General features: G+C 41.9%; 1 protein-coding gene across 3 annotated transcripts in view; it reads left to right on the forward strand.

Moving 5' to 3' along the window:
* Positions 1–754: 754 nt before the first annotated feature.
* The window catches only part of BRAF (B-Raf proto-oncogene, serine/threonine kinase), a 134,202-nt gene continuing 114,466 nt past the window's right edge, over positions 755–20,490 (forward strand). Inside the window, exon 1 of one of the 3 annotated variants that reach the window (XM_037049061.1) lies at positions 755–1,091. In XM_037049061.1, coding sequence (XP_036904956.1) covers positions 966–1,091 — 126 coding nt within the window. In that variant the 5' untranslated portion in view covers positions 755–965. The remainder of the gene's footprint in view (positions 1,092–20,490) is intronic. The other 2 variants (XM_037049060.1, XM_037049059.1) reach the window with 2 other exon arrangements.

A 20,490-nucleotide genomic window follows, 5' to 3' on the forward strand; every position in this document is an offset into this window, starting at 1 on the left:
TCTGTTTATGAAAGGCGCAAAAGTATTTCAAATATTTTGAATGGTTTTCTTCAAAACAGAAACGATCAAAGTTTTGATGCTTCAGACCTCTAGAATGTTCTGTGCTTTGTGCAGGTCCTAATACACGGGAAGTGCCCCCTCACGGACATTTGTTAAATGAATGAACCTAGAAAACGAACATATATTCTAAAAGGAAACATTTTATTCCTCAACGATGGCGGGGAGCGGCGGCGGGGGAGCAGGGGGGGGGGGCTTTTATTTCCCTTTAGACCCAACTTTAACAGATCAAATCCTTTCATGAAAAGGATACAGGCATCATTCTGTAATTTGGCTGCTCCTCAATATAGTTCTACCCAATTCGACTCGGCTGTTTCAACCTCGGGGTTTCCAGGCTAATTTTTATGACAGAGACATTCGTTGTAAAAGAAATAATAGAAGTAGCTTGGGCTTCCCCGTCCTCCCTCCAGGATTTCAACTTCTCCTCGAACACCAAGCAGCCCTGCTCCTGAGCCCTACGTTCTAGAACACGCTCGGAACAGAGAAGAGAATAAAGTGGGAAACCGAAGACTGCCCAGCGCCACCGCGGGCAAGCCGCGAAAGAAGCCTCCCCAGCCGGGGGCGCGGGGGCGCGAGGGCGCTCCTGCGGTTACGTCACGCCCCGCCGGTGACGTCACGACCGTGACACGCGGGTGACGCCGTTGCCGCGGCGACTTCTAGTGGTCTCCGCCCCCTCCCCCCGCCCCCCGCCTAGCGTCCTTCCCCCCATCCCCTCAGGCTCGGCCGCGCCGGGGGCCGCGGGCCGGTTCCTGAGGTAGCCCAGGCGCCCCCAGCCCCGCCGCCGGCGCCGCCTCGGCCGTCCCTGCCCGCCGCCCCCCGCCCTCCGCCTCCGCCTGCCCCCGCCCTCCGCCGCCCTGCCCCCTCCCCGCCCAGCAGCGGTCGCTCGGGCCCCGGCTCTCGGTTATAAGATGGCGGCGCTGAGCGGCGACGGCGGCGCGGAGCAGGGCCAGGCTCTGTTCAACGGGGACATGGAGCCCGAGGCCGGCGCGGGCGCCGCGGCCTCTTCTGCGGCGGACCCCGCCATCCCCGAGGAGGTGAGTGCCGGCGCCCTCTGCCCCCCTCCCGTCTCCGGGTTCGGCTGGCCGCTGTTTATTTTGTGTGAAGAGGTGGCGCTGGGAGCTCGGATGCCCTCAGCCACCTTCTGCCTTGGGCTCTGCGGGTGGGAGAGGGGCACCCCCCCCCCCGCCGTCCCTCTCCGTCATGCAGCTCCTTGCGACGTAAACACACACCGCGGCTCCGGGGGGGTTCCCTGGCCCGCACCCCGGCTTGGGGGATCCGGGTAGCGGCGCGGGAGCCGGAGGCTGTCCATAGGGGGCGAGCCTCAGCGTCGGTCCTAGAAGGTCACGGCTGGCTGCAGGCAGGCAGGCTCGCATCTCCGAGATGTTTTCGCTATTTCGGGTTGGGGGGAGCAGGGGTGGGAGGCGGCGGCCTCCGAGTGGAAGATGCCGGGGCCGGCATCCCAGCCCGAGTTGCCGTGGTGTCTGCGATGATGACAGTGGTCATGGGGATGGATGATGGGGCGCATCCGTCTCGCTCTGCTCTCCCTGACCGCCCTCTTTTTCAGGCTGCTGGCCTCCCTTCTACTTTTCTAGTTGTTTGGGGGTTTTTCCCCTCGTCTACCCAGCGGTTGGTTTTGCTTTATTCTTGACTTTTTCAAACCTAAACCCCACTGTTTCCGCTCTCGCTTCCATCCCGGTCTCCGTGCGCACCGCCCCCCCCCCCCCCCGTGGGTCCTAATTGTGTCCGTGCTCTGTCGCCCCGTCCCCTTTCCATCTGCGGGGCCGCTTGCCCTCGGACCTCAGCTTCCATCGAAGGCCGTTTTTACACTTCTCTTACCCGAGGCGTCCTGGGGCCCTCGACCTCATTCCGCCGCTCCCTGACGTCGTTATCTGCTGGGATCTCCGCAAATCCTTCTGGACGCTTACTTTCCGAACCCTGAAGCTGTCACGGTTCCATCGGGTTTCCCTTGCACGACCGGCACTTTTCGGTCGGTCTCCATTGTCCATTCTTTAGTTATCACTGCCCATTAAAAAAAAATTAGGCTTTCTTTCTTTCTGTTGCCCTTCTTTTTTGTCCCAGTTCATTTCTTTCACGGTTCAGCCCTTGCTTCTCTCAACCTGTTTTTGTATTATTCAGCCTTTTTTAAAAAATCACTTTGTCAGACTATTTTATTTACATTGTGTTTTTTATTCCGTAAAATTTATTTGAGTACCTGGCATTTTATTACGTAGAGTAATACACTTCACGATACTTGACAGATTTTCGGGTAGTTTATGGCGCAACAACTTGCCTTACAATTATTTAGATAATGCGACTTACTCTGTTGACTTTGCTCAAAGTTCTCTTTCCTTCCTACTAGTTACATTTCGTTTCCCAACTCTTGTAACGTCTCATTCTTTCTTCTGACTGTGCAATTCTTTTTCCTGCTTCATCATCTTTACTTTGGAAATTCATCTGCTGTGCTTGCCCTGTTCAGTATCAGTTCATAATAATTTGTTTTTCACCCCCTTATACCGCCTCTATCTGTGCCCATGAGGTGTCCTGTACCTCTATCATTTGTTCTACTCCTAAATTTTCTCATATTTTTCTTCTTCCTTAAAAAAATTACACTTTTTCCTACTTTACAGTTTGCATTTTCTCTAATGTCTGTTCATTTTTCCCAGCTTTTGGGTTCTGAGGATAGAGTTCTTCCCGTCTTCCATTTCTTAGTTTATTCTGTTTTCCTTGTCCCTAGCTGCCATTCATTCTGCCCTGTTTCCTGGCTTTTGGTACTTAACTTGCTGAAGCTTCCTCTTGTCTTCCCCACACCTCCACATTCCTTCTTATTTATAAACAGCTTTGTTCCGTTGACATGGAAATTTATTTTTAGGATACATTGTTTTTAATGGATAAATACTAGGGGTCACATCTGCTGCCTATTTTTTCCACGAATCGGATATGCCTTTGTCTTAACAGGCACAGGTGCCTCTAGGCTTGCTTTACTTTGTAGTGCGTGCATGGTTTTGTTGAATTATATCTGGAAGAATAAGTAAGTTAGTGGGTATAGGTTATGAAATCGCATTGTTTACACTGAGAACTTTGTTTCAGAGTTATTAGAACAAATTGCAATGATATAGAGAAGACATTGTAAAGTAGAATCTCTGCTCGTTTATTTGAAGGGCCAGATTGAACTCGACTACTCCCTGAGGATTCTGATTAGGTGAGAGCTGGAGGATTCTCACCTAGGAGAGGCCATGGGTGTCTGCATTTGACACACTTCCTAGGCAGTTCTCACATGTCAGTGCTTGAGAAGCTCTAGGCTAGATGAATTTAGGCTTAAATTGACAATAATTGGAAAGCATATCCTTACTTCTTGAAACCATAAGGATATTTTAATTATAATTAGTTAAATATAGTTAGAAGTGTGTCCCACTGCCTCCCTTACCCAGGTTTTAATATTTAATAATAGTAGTTTTTCCTTTATATTTTTTACAGGAGCTGATAATAAATATTTGATGGGGGATAAGTAATTAAAAATGGATCTCTTTTTAATATAAATTTCAATGACATGGATGGTAGAATAAATTTTCTTGAGACGTAACTTTAAATTTGACATTGGTGTTAATTCATTGGAAATTGAAATGTGCTGTGGTCTTTTGAGCTGTCTTCCTTATGTGCATTTAAAGCGATATCTTGTGATTGCCATATACATGGAAAGAAGTGAAAAACTGTGCTTGTGTAAAATGACATGTTTTATTCTAAAGATTTACCTTACCTATAGTACCTTACCATACTTTTAAACTTACTATAAATTTAAAAATATGTTTCCCAGGGAGGTTTGAGCTGCATTAAAAAAATTTCTAATTACGGAAGGAAAGCACATTTATTAAGTACAAAAAGTAAAAAAATCATCTCTAATCTTGCCACTAAGATATAATTACAAAAGCAATTTGATGTATATACATCCATACACTCTTTTTATACTTTATAATACAGTGTATGTGGTTTTGTAATATTTCTAACTTAACAATATAGCAAAATATTTTATCTGCCATTATATCCTGCAGTTTTTAAACTAAATATACTTTTTTAACATGAAATTGTTTCTATCTTTTTTATTCTTGTTATCAAACATCTTAAACATGAAATTATGTTGGGAATTGAACAAATTGCATGTCCTGTATTTGTAAGTATTACTTTGTAGATGTTCAAAATAGAATATTCTAGTAAATGAAAGGAACTTATTAAATATTTATCAAATGAATGTGCTTATACTTTTGGCATTAAACATTTACTTCTGAACATTTATATTCCCCTGATGTTACTTTCTGTCTCTCTATGACCATATGGTATAGTATGGAACAATATGACCATATGGCATAATAAATACATTGAAAAAATGTGTTGTAACAGGGTATGGTATTTATTAACTATTCTTGTGCTGTGCATCTGTAGAAGGGAACGTCTTACAGTTGTACTGTTTTTAAAATCTCTTATTGCCAATCTTAGTTAAGTTGTGTACTTTTAATAATGCATTGACTAAGCAGTATTCTGGGATGTACTCTCCTTTATAATGAAGTCCACTCTGTTAAAATACATTTCTATGAACCAGGCTAAACCAAGGTGGATTACGTCATACTCTTAATAAGAGGAAGTCCCACTAAGGTATGTGCCTCTGCAGTTCCGGCTATTACTGTTAATACTTGTCTAGATGTATTCAAAGATAGACAAAACATGTTTGTTAGGCAAAACTATAGAAAAGCTCTGTCTTTGGTATTTCTAGTGTTCTCTTTCTGTGCTCTTTCTCCTCATTTAATGAACTCCCTCCTTTAGTCATTTACTCACTTCTTCTAATATCAGTCACTTTTATATGTTGGTTATTAAAAAATTGATTGTTAGTAAACAGATAAGAAAGGAATGTTGGGACTGGGTGCTTAAATCCCTGAGTGTAGTAAATCTGAGAACAAACTTGATTTAGTTGTATTTGGATAATAGGCTAGAAAAATTATATTAGGATAGCAGGCTAGAGAAGTCTGACTTTTCTTAATTCCCTGTCTCTTGCTTTCCTGATTAGGATGAATTAGAATCCCACCTGTGTTCTATGAGTTTGGGAGAGAGGGAGGGAAGCAGGTTACTTTTTTTTTTTGAGTGTTTTGTAAGATGATGCTTACCTGGTTCTTTTTTTTTCCCCCAATCATAAAGGTGTTTCCTTCTTTAGAATTGCAAAAGTGCATTTTGCTTTCTTTGATATTTTGATACTAATTCAGCTGAGTACTTAGTGAAGATTTTTTGTCACAATCCTCTTGCTTTATGAAATCCAATTATGTTCCTATGCTTCCTATATTTCTGCCTCAGATTATCATTAAAATAAGCCTTTGTCATCGGTAGCCCTTACAGAATTTTGTATTCCTCCAAACCTTGAATTGGTTTAAGCTCTTTACTCATTCTCTTTGTCTACTTTACGTACATTCATTATTATGTTATAGAACTTCTGGATTCAGAGTAGGTGAGCCTGTTTAGGAGCTTTTCTGTTTTTTTTAGAACTGTTTTCATAGTTGTAATGATAATGTTACTACTATAAGAACCAAAAAGATAATCTCATTTCTTCCATTTCTTCCTTAACTATCTGGTGGAGGAATTGACATATTCTTGGAGGTAGTTTTTATTTTTTAATTTCTTTTGGCTACCAGTCTAATTTACTGTCATATATAATTAGCATGGTGGTCAGAAGAAACTCTTATCCTAACCTCCGCCCTAACAATTAAGGAATTATTTTTCCTCCCCTCTACCCACTGAGATTGTTTTGGTTTCCATGTTTTCTCTTGGGCTTAAAAAACTATTATTCTTGTTCCATCCCGTTGCATACATAGAGTGAGATTGATGTCCAGTAACATTCCTTTTCTTTCTGAATCCTGGGAAAACCCTTGATAACAATATAAATATCACTCTGATTTCAATTAACTTTATATCTTCCAGAGGATCTGGTCGTGATTTTCACTTAAGGATTAAAAAACTAAAAATCAGGAAATGTGTACATAGGGCATAAGTCTCAGACACCTGACTGGTACAGGGTCGTGTGACAGCTGGGAAAGTAGGTAGTACACAGGCTTTTCTCTTCATGTTGTAAGGAGTCGTATTCCAACAGTATTTTGGCTACCTTGTGAATTTTGAAACTGCATTTCCAGGGAAAGAAAACATAACATTTTGGCAGTCTATTTTCAACTCTTGTTCAAATTAGTGTTTTTTTTTAAAAAAGTATTCATCTTCTAATTGTAAAAGATCTTTTGATTGTGTTTAAATTGAGAAATACTCTACTCTTGTTCATATTTTTTCTTGCACTAAATATTTAACCTTTAAATTAATAACACCACAAAATTTGACTTTGTATTTTTAGAACAACATAAATTAAGTAAAATTTTAGTATGATTTAAATTAGTCACTTACCTATGAGTATTTTGAAACAGTTTAAAATACTGCTGGGGGTTGTTCTCCAGTGACCTAGGATTTTTAAACTGTTTTTCCTACGTTACAGCATTTCTTTTGCCAAAGTACTGTTCTGGCTCATGGATGTACTTTTAAAGTTAAAAGGGAGTACTAGCTTCAGCTACATTGTAAATAATAATTAGAACCTTTATTTTTTGTATTGTCAGCTTGGATCTTTTCCTCTGTTTCAAAGTTTATATTCTCTAATTAGAAATCTCCTCATAACATAGAGGAAAAAAATTATTAATTTAAGAGTCATAACTAGATATGGTTATTTTTTAAAGAATGGTTAGCATATTTTCTGGTAATGTCGAATGAAGGTAATTTAATTCCCATTCATCATAAAAACATGATGCTCTCTTTTCTGTGAATACCAAACAATTATTGCCTTTATGTCTTTTCTTACTATAAAAAGATAAAGTACTATTGTTAATTATTCCTAAAGAACTCAAAATTGCCTTTTTACACATCATAAAACTGTATTTCCATGAGAAGAGTGTCAGAGAACTTCAGGTAGGGAAGAGATAATGATTCAGTATAGTCCTTACATTCCTATTCAGCAACAACTGAAAGTGTTCATTTCTTCTTTGATTTTACATGCTTGCCTCTTACCTTAAAAATATTTCACCCATTCTAGCAAGTGTCTTCTCGTATTAACAGTAAGTCACAAGATCTCAAGTATAATTTTACTATATAGGAAATTTTAGTTCAATGTAACTTCTTGATAACTCTATTGCAGATAATTTTTCTACTACTGAGTTGTTTGGCACTTAAAACAAGTTTCCTTGTATATATGCAGTAGTACCCCTTATCTTGAGTGGATATTTGTTCTAAGACCCCAGTGGATGCCTGAAACTGGATAGTACTGAACCCTACATACAGTATTTTTCCCCGTACATACATATAATTTGATTTAAAGGAAGAACTGTACAGCTTCCTTTTGTCATATTGGAATTGCCAGCATCACTACTTTTGCACTTTGGACCCACAATTAAGTACAATAAGGGCTTCTTGAACACAAGCACTACCACACCACAACAGTCAATCTGATAATCAAGGCAGCTAGTAAGTTACTGCACGGCAGGGAGTGCATACAGCATGAATATGCTGGCAAAGGGATGATCACATCCTGCCCTGGACAGAGTATGGTAGTGTGGGATTGCATCAGCCTACTCAGAACAGCACTCAACTTAAAGTTTATGAAGTGGTTTTTCTGGAATTTTTCATTTACTGTTTTCAGGCTGAGGTTGACTGGGGGTAACTGAAACCTTGGATTATGGGGGCTACTACATATGTTACCATCTTAATAGGTTAGAGAGGAAACATGATCTCATGAATAGCTGCAAACAGTGCTTGATAAAATTAAGCATTCATTCATCATAAAACCCAAAACAAATGAAATGTGATAAACGGCATATATCTTTTAAATCAGCTTTTATAATTGATACAGGGTGCGGCCAAGAGGGGGGCCCCCAAAAGGGATTTGGAATGGGTCCAGAACTCAGGGTATCTAGGAAATACGAGAAAGACATATAAGATGTCCTCACCCCTTCCCCCAAAGGTGTGAGTTGGGGGAAGGGACACATGGAGTAGAAACATGCAGGGCTATTTTGTACAGCCACAGCCTTGCGACTAATCCATAGCATGGTCATTTAACATATCTATAGCTTTTGGCTGGTCGCTTAGATGTGTTAAATAGCTGTGGCCAGGCCTGGAGCCAGGGGGATGGAAGTCACTCCCCCCCAAAGTGTAACTGGGGGACAGGTCTCCCAAGTTACAGCACTTGGGTGGGAGCTTGCAGAAGACCGGCTCCATGACATGGGGCCACACCTGCCCAAACTCACGATGGCAGCCCAGTAAACTTGGAATAATACAGGAATGCTGGCAGGTGTAACTGATTGTAGGAGGAGTCAGAAATGGGGATACAGACTAAGATTGATGCAGGGATTTAAACCCAGATGCGGCAGTCATTGAAGGAAGTGCCATGCGGCTTTGCCAGAGTGGGGACTCCCTCAGCTATGTAAGAGAGAAAGCCATGTGTTTCTGGCAGAGTGGGGACCCCTGCAGCCATGTGAAAGAGAGAGCCACCCATGCTTTAGTAGGTGACCCTACCCTCTCTGCAGCTTTGTGGAGAGATCCCCGGGGTTTTGGCCAGAGTGCAGACCCCTGCAGCGTTGGTAGAAGAGGACCACGTGGCTTTGGGGTGCTCCCTTTGGCCACTGTGGCCTGGGAAGCAGGAGAGACTTTGCCTGGAAAATGGGTACAAAGAGAAGGTGTGCCACATGGCTTTGGATTAATTAGAGATCCTGCCTGGACAGCGACGTAGCTGACAGTGCCAGGAGCCTGGATCCCAGATGTTTGCTTCTTTTCCTGAGTAACAGTACCCTGAATTAAGGCAAGGGCATAAGGAAGCACTGTGGGCATCTGAGGATGTCTAAAAAAGACTTTGATATTTTAATGAAGACATTAGGTCACTACTTTAAGTCTGTATAGCATTAAATAAACATTTCCTTTTCACAAATCTCTGGCATTGAGAGATCTTTCCTATTGGAGACAGACAGTCGAGCCCAGTAGGGGGTCCTTTTGGTAGTAGTATGTCGCCCTTGGCCCCTTGTGCTCTGTAACAGAATTACTGTTCAAGTATTGAAAGCAGTTCATCTGAAACTGGGAGAGAGAAGATTGTCTATTAAAACTACTTATAAAGTTGTAGTAGAGGTCCTGACCCTCAGTAAGTTAAAAAAAAGAAATTTTAAAACATAAGAGTTGGAAAGGAAGAAATAAAACTTATCACTCATAGACCACATGGTTGTTTATTAGAAAATTTAAAATATCTACAAATTATAAACAATGAGTCCCGTGCAGAAAATTAAACTGCATGGAACTCTGACAATCAAGGAGTTAAACATTCACAGACCGGTAAGAGACAGAGATGGGCACCCTGGTGGAGGGCCCGCAGGGCGTTAGACCGCGCCAGCGTGGTGGCATTGGGTGAAAGGGCCCTCGGTGAGGCGGGCGGACTGCGTAAGTGAGGTGGGGCTGGGTGGAAGGGCCCGCAGCGAGCCGGGAGGACTGCACAGTCGATGCGGGCGGAATGTGTAAGTGAGGTGGGGCTGGGTGGAAGGGCCCGCAGCGAGCCGGGAGGACTGCACAGGCAATGCGGGCAGAATGCGTAAGTGAGGTGGGGCTGGGTGGAATGGTCCGTGGCAAGTCGGGAGGACTGCGACTGCGACTGCGTAAGTGAGGTGGGGCTGGGTGGGAGGGCCCGAGGCGAGCCGGGAGGACTGCCCGGGCGATGCGGGCAGACTGAGTAAGTGAGGTGGGGTTGGGTGGGAAGGCCCGCAGCGGGCGGGAGGACTGTGCAGGGGATGCGGGCGGACTTTGCAAGTGAAGTGGGGCTGGGTGGAAGGGCCCGGGGCGAGGCAGGAGGGGTGGCCCAGCAAGGTAGGCAGACTATGCAAGGGAGGCAGACTATGCAAGGGAAGCAGGGCTGACTGAACTGGGAAATTTAAAGACAAAGGCTCTCTGTAAACTACCATAGGGGTTGCCACGCCAGGAGAAATTCCCAGTCTCACGTGGCAGAGTTTGTTGGAAGGAGGGGCTAGAGCCAAGCCCCCAGCAGTATTTTTCCCTCTCTGACCCCTCCCCCACAGACGTTGCTACAACTGGTGCAAAGAGGGTTGCCCGACCCTGGGATTACCCAAGGACCTTGCCCCCTGCAACATAACAGGTGTGCCGAGACAAAGAAATATAGTCCGAATGAAGAAACAGATTAAAACTCCAGAAAAAGAGCTAAGCCACAGGGACATAGCCAGCCTATCTGATGCAGAGTTCAAAACACTGGTAATCAGGATGTTCACAGAATTGGTTGAACAGGGTTGCAAAATGAAGGAACAGATGAAGGCCACCCAGAGTGAAATAAAAGAAAAATGAACAGGGAACCAACAGTGAAGGGAAGGAACCCGGAATTCAAATCAGTGATCTGGGACAAAAGGAAGAAATAAATATCCAATCAGAACGAAATGAAGAAACAATTCCAAAAACTGAGGAGAGGCTTAGGAACCTCTGGGACAACTTTAAATTTTCCGACATCCACATCATAGTGATGCCAGAAGGAGAAGAATGAGAGCAAGAAGTTGAAAGTTTATTTGAACAAATAATGAAAGAAAACTTCCCCAATATAGCAAAGGAAACAGACTTCCAGGAAGCCCAGAGAGTCCCAGAGAAATTGGACCTAAAGAGGAACGCACTAAGGCACATCAAGTTACCCAAGATTAAACGTAAAAGAGATTTTTAAAAGCAGTAAGAGGAAAGGAGAGTGTTTCCTACCAAGGAGTGCCGGTAAGACTGTCAGCTGATTTTTCAAAAGAAACCTTACAGGCAAGAAGGGGTTGGAAATAAGTATTTGAAGTCATGAAAGGCAAGGACCTACATCCAAGATAACTCTATCCAGCAAAGCTATCATTTAGAATGGAAGAGCAGACAAAGTGCTTCTCAGTTGAGGTAAAGTTAAAGGAGTTCATCATTACCAAGCCCTTATTATATGAAATGTTTAAGGGACTTATCTAAAAATAGAAGATCAAAAACTACAAACAGTAAAATGAGCAAACTCACAACTATCAACAGCTGACCTAAAAAAAAAAACCCCAAAGCTAAGCAAACAACTAGAACAGGAACAGAATCAGAGAGGTGGACATCACATGGAGGGTTTTCAGTGGGAAGGGCGAGGGGAAGAATGGGGTGAGGGGAGGTACAGGAAATAAGAAGCATAATTGGTAGGCATAAAATAGCAGGAGAGGTTAAGAATGGTATAGGCAACAGAACTCAAAGAACTTACATGTACAACCCATGAACAATGAACTAGGGTGGGGAAAGCTGGAGGGTTGAGGGGTGCAGGGCGATAGGGGGATAAAGGGGAAAAAATTAGGAACATTGTAATTGCATAAAAATAAAATACACTTTTTAAAAAATATATTTTATTGATTATGCCATTACAGTTCTATTCTCCCCTTCATTCCCTTACACACTGCACACCCCTCCCCCACCATTCCCCCCCTTAAGTTTATGGCCACATGTCTCGAGTTCTTTAGATTGTGTATTTCCCATACTATTCTTGCTCTCCCCCTATTTTCTACCTACTGTCTATGCTACTTATTCTCTGTACCTTCTCCCCCCTTCTCCTCCCACTCCCCTGTTGCTAACCCTCCATGTGATCTCCATTTCTATGGTTCTGCTCCCGATTAGCTGTCCTTTTAGTTTGCTTTTGTTTTAGGTGTGGTTGTTAATAAGTGTGAGTTTGCTGTCCATTCACTGTTCATATTTTTTATCTTGTTTTACTTAGATAAGTCCCTTTAACAATTCATAAAGTAAGGGCTTGGTGATTATGAACTCCAGAATTTGATCTTATCTGAGAAGCACTTTATCTGACCTTCCATTCTAAATGAAAGCTTTGCTGCATAGAGCAATCTTGGATGTAGGTCTTTGGATTTCATGACTTGGAATACTTCTTTCCAGCCCCTTCTTGCCTGTAATGTCTCTTGAGAAACCAGCTGACAGTCTGATGGGAACTCCTTTATAGGTGACCGTCCCCTTATCTCTTGCTGCTTCTAGGATTCTCTCCTTCATTTTAATCTTGGGCAATGTAATTATGATGTGCCTTGGTGTGTTCCTTCTTGGGTGCAACTTCTTTGGGACTCTCTGAGCTTCTTGGATTTCCTGGAAGTCTACTGCCTTTGCCAGATTGGGGAAATTCTCCTTTATTATTTATTCAAATAAGATTTCTACTTGTTGCTCTTCCTCTTCCCCTTCTGATACCCTTATATTTTGGATGTTGGGATTTTAAAGATGTCCTGAAGGTCCCTAAACCTCTCCTCGTTTTTTTTTTGAATTCCTGTTTATTCATTCTTTTTTGGTTGGATGTTTCGTTCTTCCTTCTGGTCCACTCCCTTGATTTGAGTTTTAGTTTCCTTTCCATCACTATTGGTTCCCTGTGCATCTCCCTTCATTTCAATTAGTTTAGCCTTCATAAGTTCCTCTAATTTGTGACTAAAATCAGCCAGTTCTTTGAGCCTCCGGATCACCAGTGTTTTGAGCTGTGCATCTGATAGGTTGGCTATTTCTTGGTTGCTTAGAGTTTTCAGCTCTAGGGCTTTGAGTTCTTCTTGAACCATAATGTTTTGGTCTGTTTGTGCCTGTTATGTATGAGGAGCGGAGCCCTAGGTGTTCACCAGGGCGGGGCAACCCAGTCACTGGGTTGTGATGCTGTATGTGTGGGTGGGGTCAAGGACAGGCAATGGCGGTATCCTCTGCTGCTTCCTGCTGCTGGGGCCTGCGTGGTCTGTCTCACTGCTTGCTCCTTTGCCTGGTTTATCTGTGCGCAAATGTGTGACCGCGGTCGGCCAGCCGCCTTATGCTCTCACTGGGTCTGCCAGTTGCTACCCCCCACCTGTGATCTGCCCAGGGCTGTCTGTGCACCTGGTTGGAGATCTTTCCTGCTCAGACCCTGCTCCACTGCTGGCTCCGCCCCTCTTACTGGTCTGGCTGAATGGTTCATTGTTGTCGGATTGTGCATGTACTATGTACATGGATTGATGATACTGTATAGATATTATTATTCTCAATTGGATTTATATATTTCATTTAATCCCAATCTAAACCTTAGTAAGGGTTTTGGGGTTTTTGTTTGTTTTGGTTTTGTTGTTTTGGTGAAGATTAAAAAATTGATTGTAAAATTCTGTGGAAAATCAATAAAGGGCTAGTGTGGCCAAAACACTCCCAGAGGAAACAATCTGAGAGGACTTACTTCACAAATAAAGTAATTACAGCACTGTCCTGAGTAGTCTAGTGATAGGTGGAGCAGTGGGACAGAAGAAAACCTATACTTAACAGGTTCCTTGATATATGATAGCTACATTCTGGAAATTAGAAAAGCGTGACCTTTTTAATAAATGGTGCTGAAAAAGTTAAGATCTATTAATTTGGATTTTTACCCCATCATATTCACAAATTCTGAATAGAGTAAATGCCTGGATGTGAAATGCAAAAATATAAAGCTTTTATGAGAACGTATTTGGAGAGCTTTTTTAGATTATAAAGTTAAAATTATTATATTTCATTAAATTTGATACCATTCTAAGAGTAATTGGTAATGTAAGAGTGAATGGCAATTCTAAGAGTTACCATTATTTTGTTTTGTACCTCTAGAATAAAATGTTGCCAGTTAACTATGATTGTAAAATGCATCTCAGTTTTCACTTTTAAAAATATTTTAGCATCTTGTAAATGATAACATAGAGTGTATTTCCTGAACTCCCTTCCAGCAAAGGTGGATACAGTTTGGGTTCTATCAATTAGATGAATTCCCACAATTTGAATTCCCACAATACAATTTTGTATTGTATTCCCACAATACTAAAGGACAGGGAAGCTTTCTTTTTGCTGCTGTTTTGGCTAGCTAGCAAAGTTGTGAGATCTGAGGGAGGAGAACTGTTGAGGTACCTGGAGTGAGCATTCCAACGCTTAATTCCAGCTTTAATTCCAGCTCCCTGGGTCTGTAGAGGCAGTAGTGTCAGCAGCTGTGGGACATCTGACTTCTGATAATGTAGTGGTCACTCCTGATTCTCAGTCCTTCCATATGTTGAATGATAAGGATCTAGTCCTTGTAGTAAATGCTTTCATGGTTTGAAAGATCTAAGATGGGTTTTTTTCTTTTTGCATTGGGTCCTGCTTAATACAGTTTTATTGGCTCAAGGTATTGTTCAGTGTTTAATTTTATTTTTTAAAAATTGTGGTAAAATATACATAACACTTATCACTTTAACCATTCATAAGTATATAATTCAGTGGCATTAAATATATTCAAAGTGAAGAACTATCACCATCATCTCTACCCAAATTTTTTTCATCGTCCCCAACAAAAACTCTATCCATTAAAAATAATGTCTTCTATCTCCCTTCTTTAGCCCCTGGTAACTTTATTCTACTTTCTGTCTGTGGATTTACATATTCTTGGTACCTCATGTAAGTGAAATCATACAATATTTGTCATTCTGTGTCTGGCTTATTTCACTAAGCTTCATGTTTTCAAGGTCCATCTGTGTTGTGAAATATATCAAAATAACCACCAAACTGTTTTCCCACCAGCATTCCATTTACATTCCCGCCAGCAATGCGTGAGGATTCCGATTTCTTCACATCCACACTAGCACTTTAAAAAGAAATTTAACTCTCTTAATGGGCGTGAATTGGTTATCTCATTGTGAGTTTTGTATTTAGGTTATTTTTTTCTTAGTGACAGTTCCTCAAAAATCTATATAGAATCTAAAATCTAGCCCTGGCTGGTGTGGCTCAGTGGATTGAGGGCCGGCCTGCAAACTGAAAGGTCACTGGTTCATTCCTGATCGGGGCACGTGTGCCTGAGTTTGCAGGCCAGGTTTTTGCTGGGGGCGTGCAAAAGGCAACCAGGCAGTGTATCAGTGTATCTCTCCCTTCCCCTCTCTCTATAAATAAATCAATAAAACCTTTAAACCCTAAATAGAATTACCATGTGACCCAGCACTTACAGTCCTGGAAATATACCCAAAAGAATGAGCACAGACTGAATAGATACTTAAATACTGCAGGTTTGTTGCAGCATTATTCACAATAGTCAAAAAAAGGAAACAACCCAAGTGCCTGTCAACAGATGAATAGATTTAAAAATCAATATATACATAAAATAGATGGTTATTCAGTCATAAAAAGAATGAAGTTCTGACACATCATATAAAATAGGTAAGCTTGAAGACATTATGGTACTTGAAATAAGCCAGACAACAACAGGACAGATATTATATGATTCCACTTATATAGCGTATCAGAATAGGCCAAGTATATAGATAGAAAGTAGAATACAGGTCACCAGGCCTGGGAAGAGGGAGAATAGGAGTCATTGCTTAATATGAGACAGGTCAGAATTTAGTGTCAGGTGGAACCCAGTCTCACCTCTCACACAGTGCAGAGTTTCTCCTGCAGCATCCCTGACCAATGATTAAGCATTCAGTTAAATATCCTTTAGAGTAAGGCAGTTTGTTCCCTTGCTAGATATCTGTACTATTAATAAAGATACAATGTGGAACCCAAATATACCTTCTTGAATTTCTGTCTCTGTGTTCTAACATCATCCTAGCTTACCCGTCTGGAACAGCACAGAACAGTCTGTTTCTTCTTTTTATCTCAAATCCCCATTCTCTCACTGTTTGACATACACACAAACCTTTAGACCTTTCTTTGACCCTGCTTACTTGCTGTTTGCCTTTAAATGTATCATGGTGATCCAATCCAAAAAAACAACTACCTTCTCTGACTCGGGTACCCTCTTGAGCTTCTATTTTCTCCTTCTGGTCACTTAATGCCTTTTCATAGTACTCAGGTCATCTTGAAAGTCAGCCTTCCATTTCTTATTACACAACTGAATCTGTTCTTTCAAAGGCCATTATGTGTCTTTAACAGTCAAGTTACCCTCTGTGCTAGAGTGTCAGTCATGCATTTCCAGTTGCCTTGAATACTTTGCCATAATGTGCACTGACATCACAAAGTCAGCGAGTCCTAAACTAGTTAGCTTCCCTTTAGATTTCTCTTCTTGTAATATTCCCCACTTAATCATAATTTATGCTTGAAATCTCAGAACATCTCTTCTTGTCTGCTTATTTTTTCTGTGCAGTCAGTGGACCCATTGTGATTGGGAGGACCTCAGATACCTGACTTGTGTCTTCCTCCATGTGAGATTACAGCCAGAAAGCACCATCTGTGAACTTCATAGTAGGTCTTCACAGGACACCCAATCTATTTGGCACCTTGGTCTTGGACTTCCCAGCCTCCAGAAATACAATCAATTTCTCTTGTTTATACCACATCAAGTTTATGGGTTTTTTTAAAAATAAAAAAATTGAATGGAATATCACTAGAGTATTCCTAATGTTTAGTACATCTTGTGACGCTAATATTGGGCTTTTATAAAATATGTGACAAAAGGGTGATTTGCTTTTAGATGGTAATGTATCGAAACACTCAGCATATTATTGTGCTCTACACATAGAAGGTACTCAATAAGTGGCGTTTCTTTACCTAATAGGACAGTTTATACTTTACATTTATTGGTTACATTTACTTACTCATTTTTATAAAATTGAAAAGTAATATTGAGCTCCTTTGTGCTGGTTGTATGCTAGGTGCTGTGATAGAGAAATGGCAGTCTCTGCCCTCGAGGAGCTTACAGTCTAGAGCACAGGTGGCAAACACAAGGCTCTCGAGCTGAATCTAGCCCTCCGCCTTGTTTTACCCAGCCTAGCTCCTTGCCTCTTGCCCCTAGTTAAGGAGTAGTTACATTTACACAGTCCGAAAATTACATTCGGCTCTTTGAAGGCAACTGCGAGGCTGATGTGACCGCTGGTGAAAATGAGTTTGTCACCCCTGGTCTAGAGGTAGAAGCAGACCAAATAAGTAAAAATTAAGGACAGTATTGTTAAAAATGTGCCCCAGGTGCAGAGGAGTCACAAAAGAGGAGTACATAATTCAGAGTAGGGGTAGGAGATGGAAGACAGATTTCCTAGAAAAAGAAATACTTAAACTGAATTTTAAATATTTGGGATATATAAGACCTTTATAAAGAAAAGTAATTAGACTTAGAGACATAAAGGAAGCCGTAAGTAAATGGAGTTACATACCATATACTGAGGATGCATTGGAAGAGCAAGTATGGTAAAATGTCAGTTTTCCTTAAACTACTCAGTAGATTCATTGAAATCCAAATCCCTGTAGATTTCCTGTGGAACTTGACAACTTGAGTAGCAATTCCTGGGGAAGTAGAAAGAGTCAAGAATTGCGAAAATATTCTTAACGATAAAATGGAAAGACTTCTTTAATCCATATTTCTGTGAAAAAATTCGAATGCTTGCCATATGTGAGGCACTACTGGGCCCTTGTTAATTACCTTAGTGGATATAAGACATTCCTCCCACCCAAAGATCATATTCAAATTCAGTTCTAATGATATCTAGGGTTTTTAATAGACCACTTCCTAAAATATTGTCAGGACTACCAAGAAACTTAATCACTCTGATATTATTTATCTGATTTTTTTATTTAAAGTTTTCCTGGTTTTAATGTTCTTTCTTTATACTTTTACTGGTTTTGTTAATTTCTTTTTTTTTTTTTTTTTTAGATTTTATTTATTTTATGTTTAGAGAAAGGGGAAGGGAAGGAAACATAAATGTGTGGTTGCCTCTCATGTGGCCCCCACTGGGGACCCAGCCTACAACCTAGGCATGTGCCCAGACTGGGAATTGAACCAGTGACCCTTTGGTTCACAGTTTGTGCTCAATCCACTGAGCTACACCAGCCAGGGCTGTTAATTTCTTTTAACACTAAGAAGCCTAGAAGTAGACAGATTTCACTTTAAATAGATCTTTAAGGTGTCAATTGGATTACACAGCCTTGTTAGAAAGGGAGAGGAAGATCTGCTGAGTGATGTCCAGAGTAGTCATCTGACCTTGAGCAGCAAGGGAGAGTTACTTGGAGGTTCCCACAGGCATGAGTTTTGAGGCCCAGCTGGAGTGTCAGAGGAGCCTAAAAAAAGAAAAGGGAAGATGAATAACAAACTGAAAGGAGATACTAAAAAATGAATTATATATACTTATGTGGATTTAGGTGGGTAAATACATGCTACCTGGCATGTTAGTTGGGAAAGGATGCACTTGCTTAGAATAATTGGTTACCATATTAAAGAAGTGCAGTTGGACCCTGCCTCTTACTATGCATAAAATTCAACTCCTAGTAGATTGAAGATTAAAAATGTAAACTCAAAGCTTTTTTTTTTTAAAAAGGGGGCATACTTTAATGAGCTCAAGGCAGGCAAGGATTTCTTAAGACTGAAAACACTAACCATATAAAAATTGATAAATATGACCACATTAAAATATAAGTATTAATAGAAACTTCTGTTTATTAAGACCTTCTTGAGAGGCTAAGGCACAGAATAGAAGATATTTGCAATTCACATGTATTGGTTGATTACCTGTTACTGTGTAATAAATTATCACAAAACTGAGCAACTGAAAATAAACATTGATCTCATCGTTTCTGTGGGTCAGGAATCCAGGAGCAGCTTCGCTGGGTGGCCGGGCTCAGGGTTTTCTCATGAGGCTGTGGTTAGGGTGTAATCCAGGCCTGCACTGATCTCAAGGCTGGACTGAGAGAGAGGGTCTACTTCTGTGCACTCTCATCTGGATGGTGGCAGGCCTCAGAAGATCCACTTCCAAATTGACTCTCAGGGATCTTTTCGCTGGGCCACCTCACAGCACGGCAGCTGGCTTTTTCCAGAATGAAAGACCCAGAGTAGAATGAGAGAGACTTAAGATGGAAGCCACAGTGGATATACCACCACTTCTGCTGTGTTCTCTTGCGACTTGCTTCTTACGAATGCAGTAAGTCCAGCCTACACTCAAGGGGAAGAGGCAGTACAAGGATTTAGCTACCAACAGGCAAGGAACACTGAGGGCCATTTTAAATGTTACCTAACCCAACACGTAACAAATGGATGACTGGTATGAAAAATATATGTAGAGAACTGTGAATCACCAAGAAAAAGATCAAACAACAAATAAGAGGGGCAAAAACCCAGAGCAGTTAGTTATTTGATTTTTTTTTAAAAAACGAAGAAATTTAGGGACTTCTGCCAAGATGGAGACATAGGTAGAAACACTGTGCCTTCTCCCACAACCAAATTTGAATACAACAAAGGTTTGGAGATCGAAGACACAGCCAAAGAACAGAAAATTGAATTATACGGAAGTCCGACAACAACGAACCATTCAACCGGGACGGTAAGAGGGAGCCATTCCGCTGCTCTGGAGCCAGCAGTAGAGCAGGGTCGGGCAGGAAAGATCCCCAGACCTAGGTGCGCAAGTAGCCCGGACCCAGTCAGGGTGGGGGGCAGACTGACCAAGGTCGCACATTCGTGCACAGTGAGACGGACCACGCAGGCCCAGGGGGCAAACCCAATGGTGGAGGGCTGACGGCGGTGGCACACTCACGTGCAGTGGGATGAAAATGCTTGGGCCCCTGTGACGGTGGCAGCTGCGGGAGGCGGCAGATGGGACACCATTGCTCCTCTTTGACCCCGCCCCCACATACAGCGTCACAACCCAGCAAATGAGTTGCCCTGCTCTGGTGAACACCTAGGGCTCCGATCCTGCTAAGTAACAGGCACAATCAGCCCCAAAGATGGCTCAAGAAGAACTGAAAGTCCCAGAGCCGGTAACTCTAAGCAACCAAGAGATTGCCAGCCTCTCAGAAGCACAGTTCAAGACACTGTTTATCAGGATGCTCACAGAACTGGTTGATTATAGTCCCAAATTAGAGGAACATATGAAGGCTAAACTAATTGAAATGAAGGGAGATGCACAGGAAACCAATAGTGATGGAAAGGAAACTGGGACACAAATCAAAAGAGTGGACCAGAAGGAAGAACGAAACATCCAACCAGAAAGGAATGAAGAAGTGAGAATTCAAAACAATGAGGAGAGGCTTAGGTACCTCCAGGACATCTTTAAACGTTCCAACATCCAGATTATAGGGGTACCAGAAGGGGGAAAGAAACAGCCATGAGTGGAAAACTTTCTTGAACAAATAATAAAGGAGAACTTCCCCAGTCTGGGGAAGGAAATAGACTTCCAGGAAGTCCAGGAAGCTCAGAGAGTCCCAAAGAAGTTGGACCCAAGAAGGAACACACCAAGGCACATCATAATTACATTAACCAAGACCAAAATGAAGGAGAGAATCCTAGAAGCATCAAGGGATAAGGGGACAGTCACCTACAAAGGAGTATCCATCAGACTGTCAGCAGATTTCTCAAAAGAGACCTTACAGGCAAGAAGGGACTGGAAAGAAGTATTCCAAGTCATGAAATCCAAGGACCTACATCCAAGATTGCTCTAT

The sequence above is a fragment of the Sturnira hondurensis genome, unplaced genomic scaffold, assembly GCF_014824575.4.
Source record: "Sturnira hondurensis isolate 20B ecotype Veracruz unplaced genomic scaffold, ASM1482457v3 Scaffold0006437, whole genome shotgun sequence".
Classification (NCBI taxonomy): Eukaryota; Metazoa; Chordata; class Mammalia; order Chiroptera; family Phyllostomidae; genus Sturnira; species Sturnira hondurensis.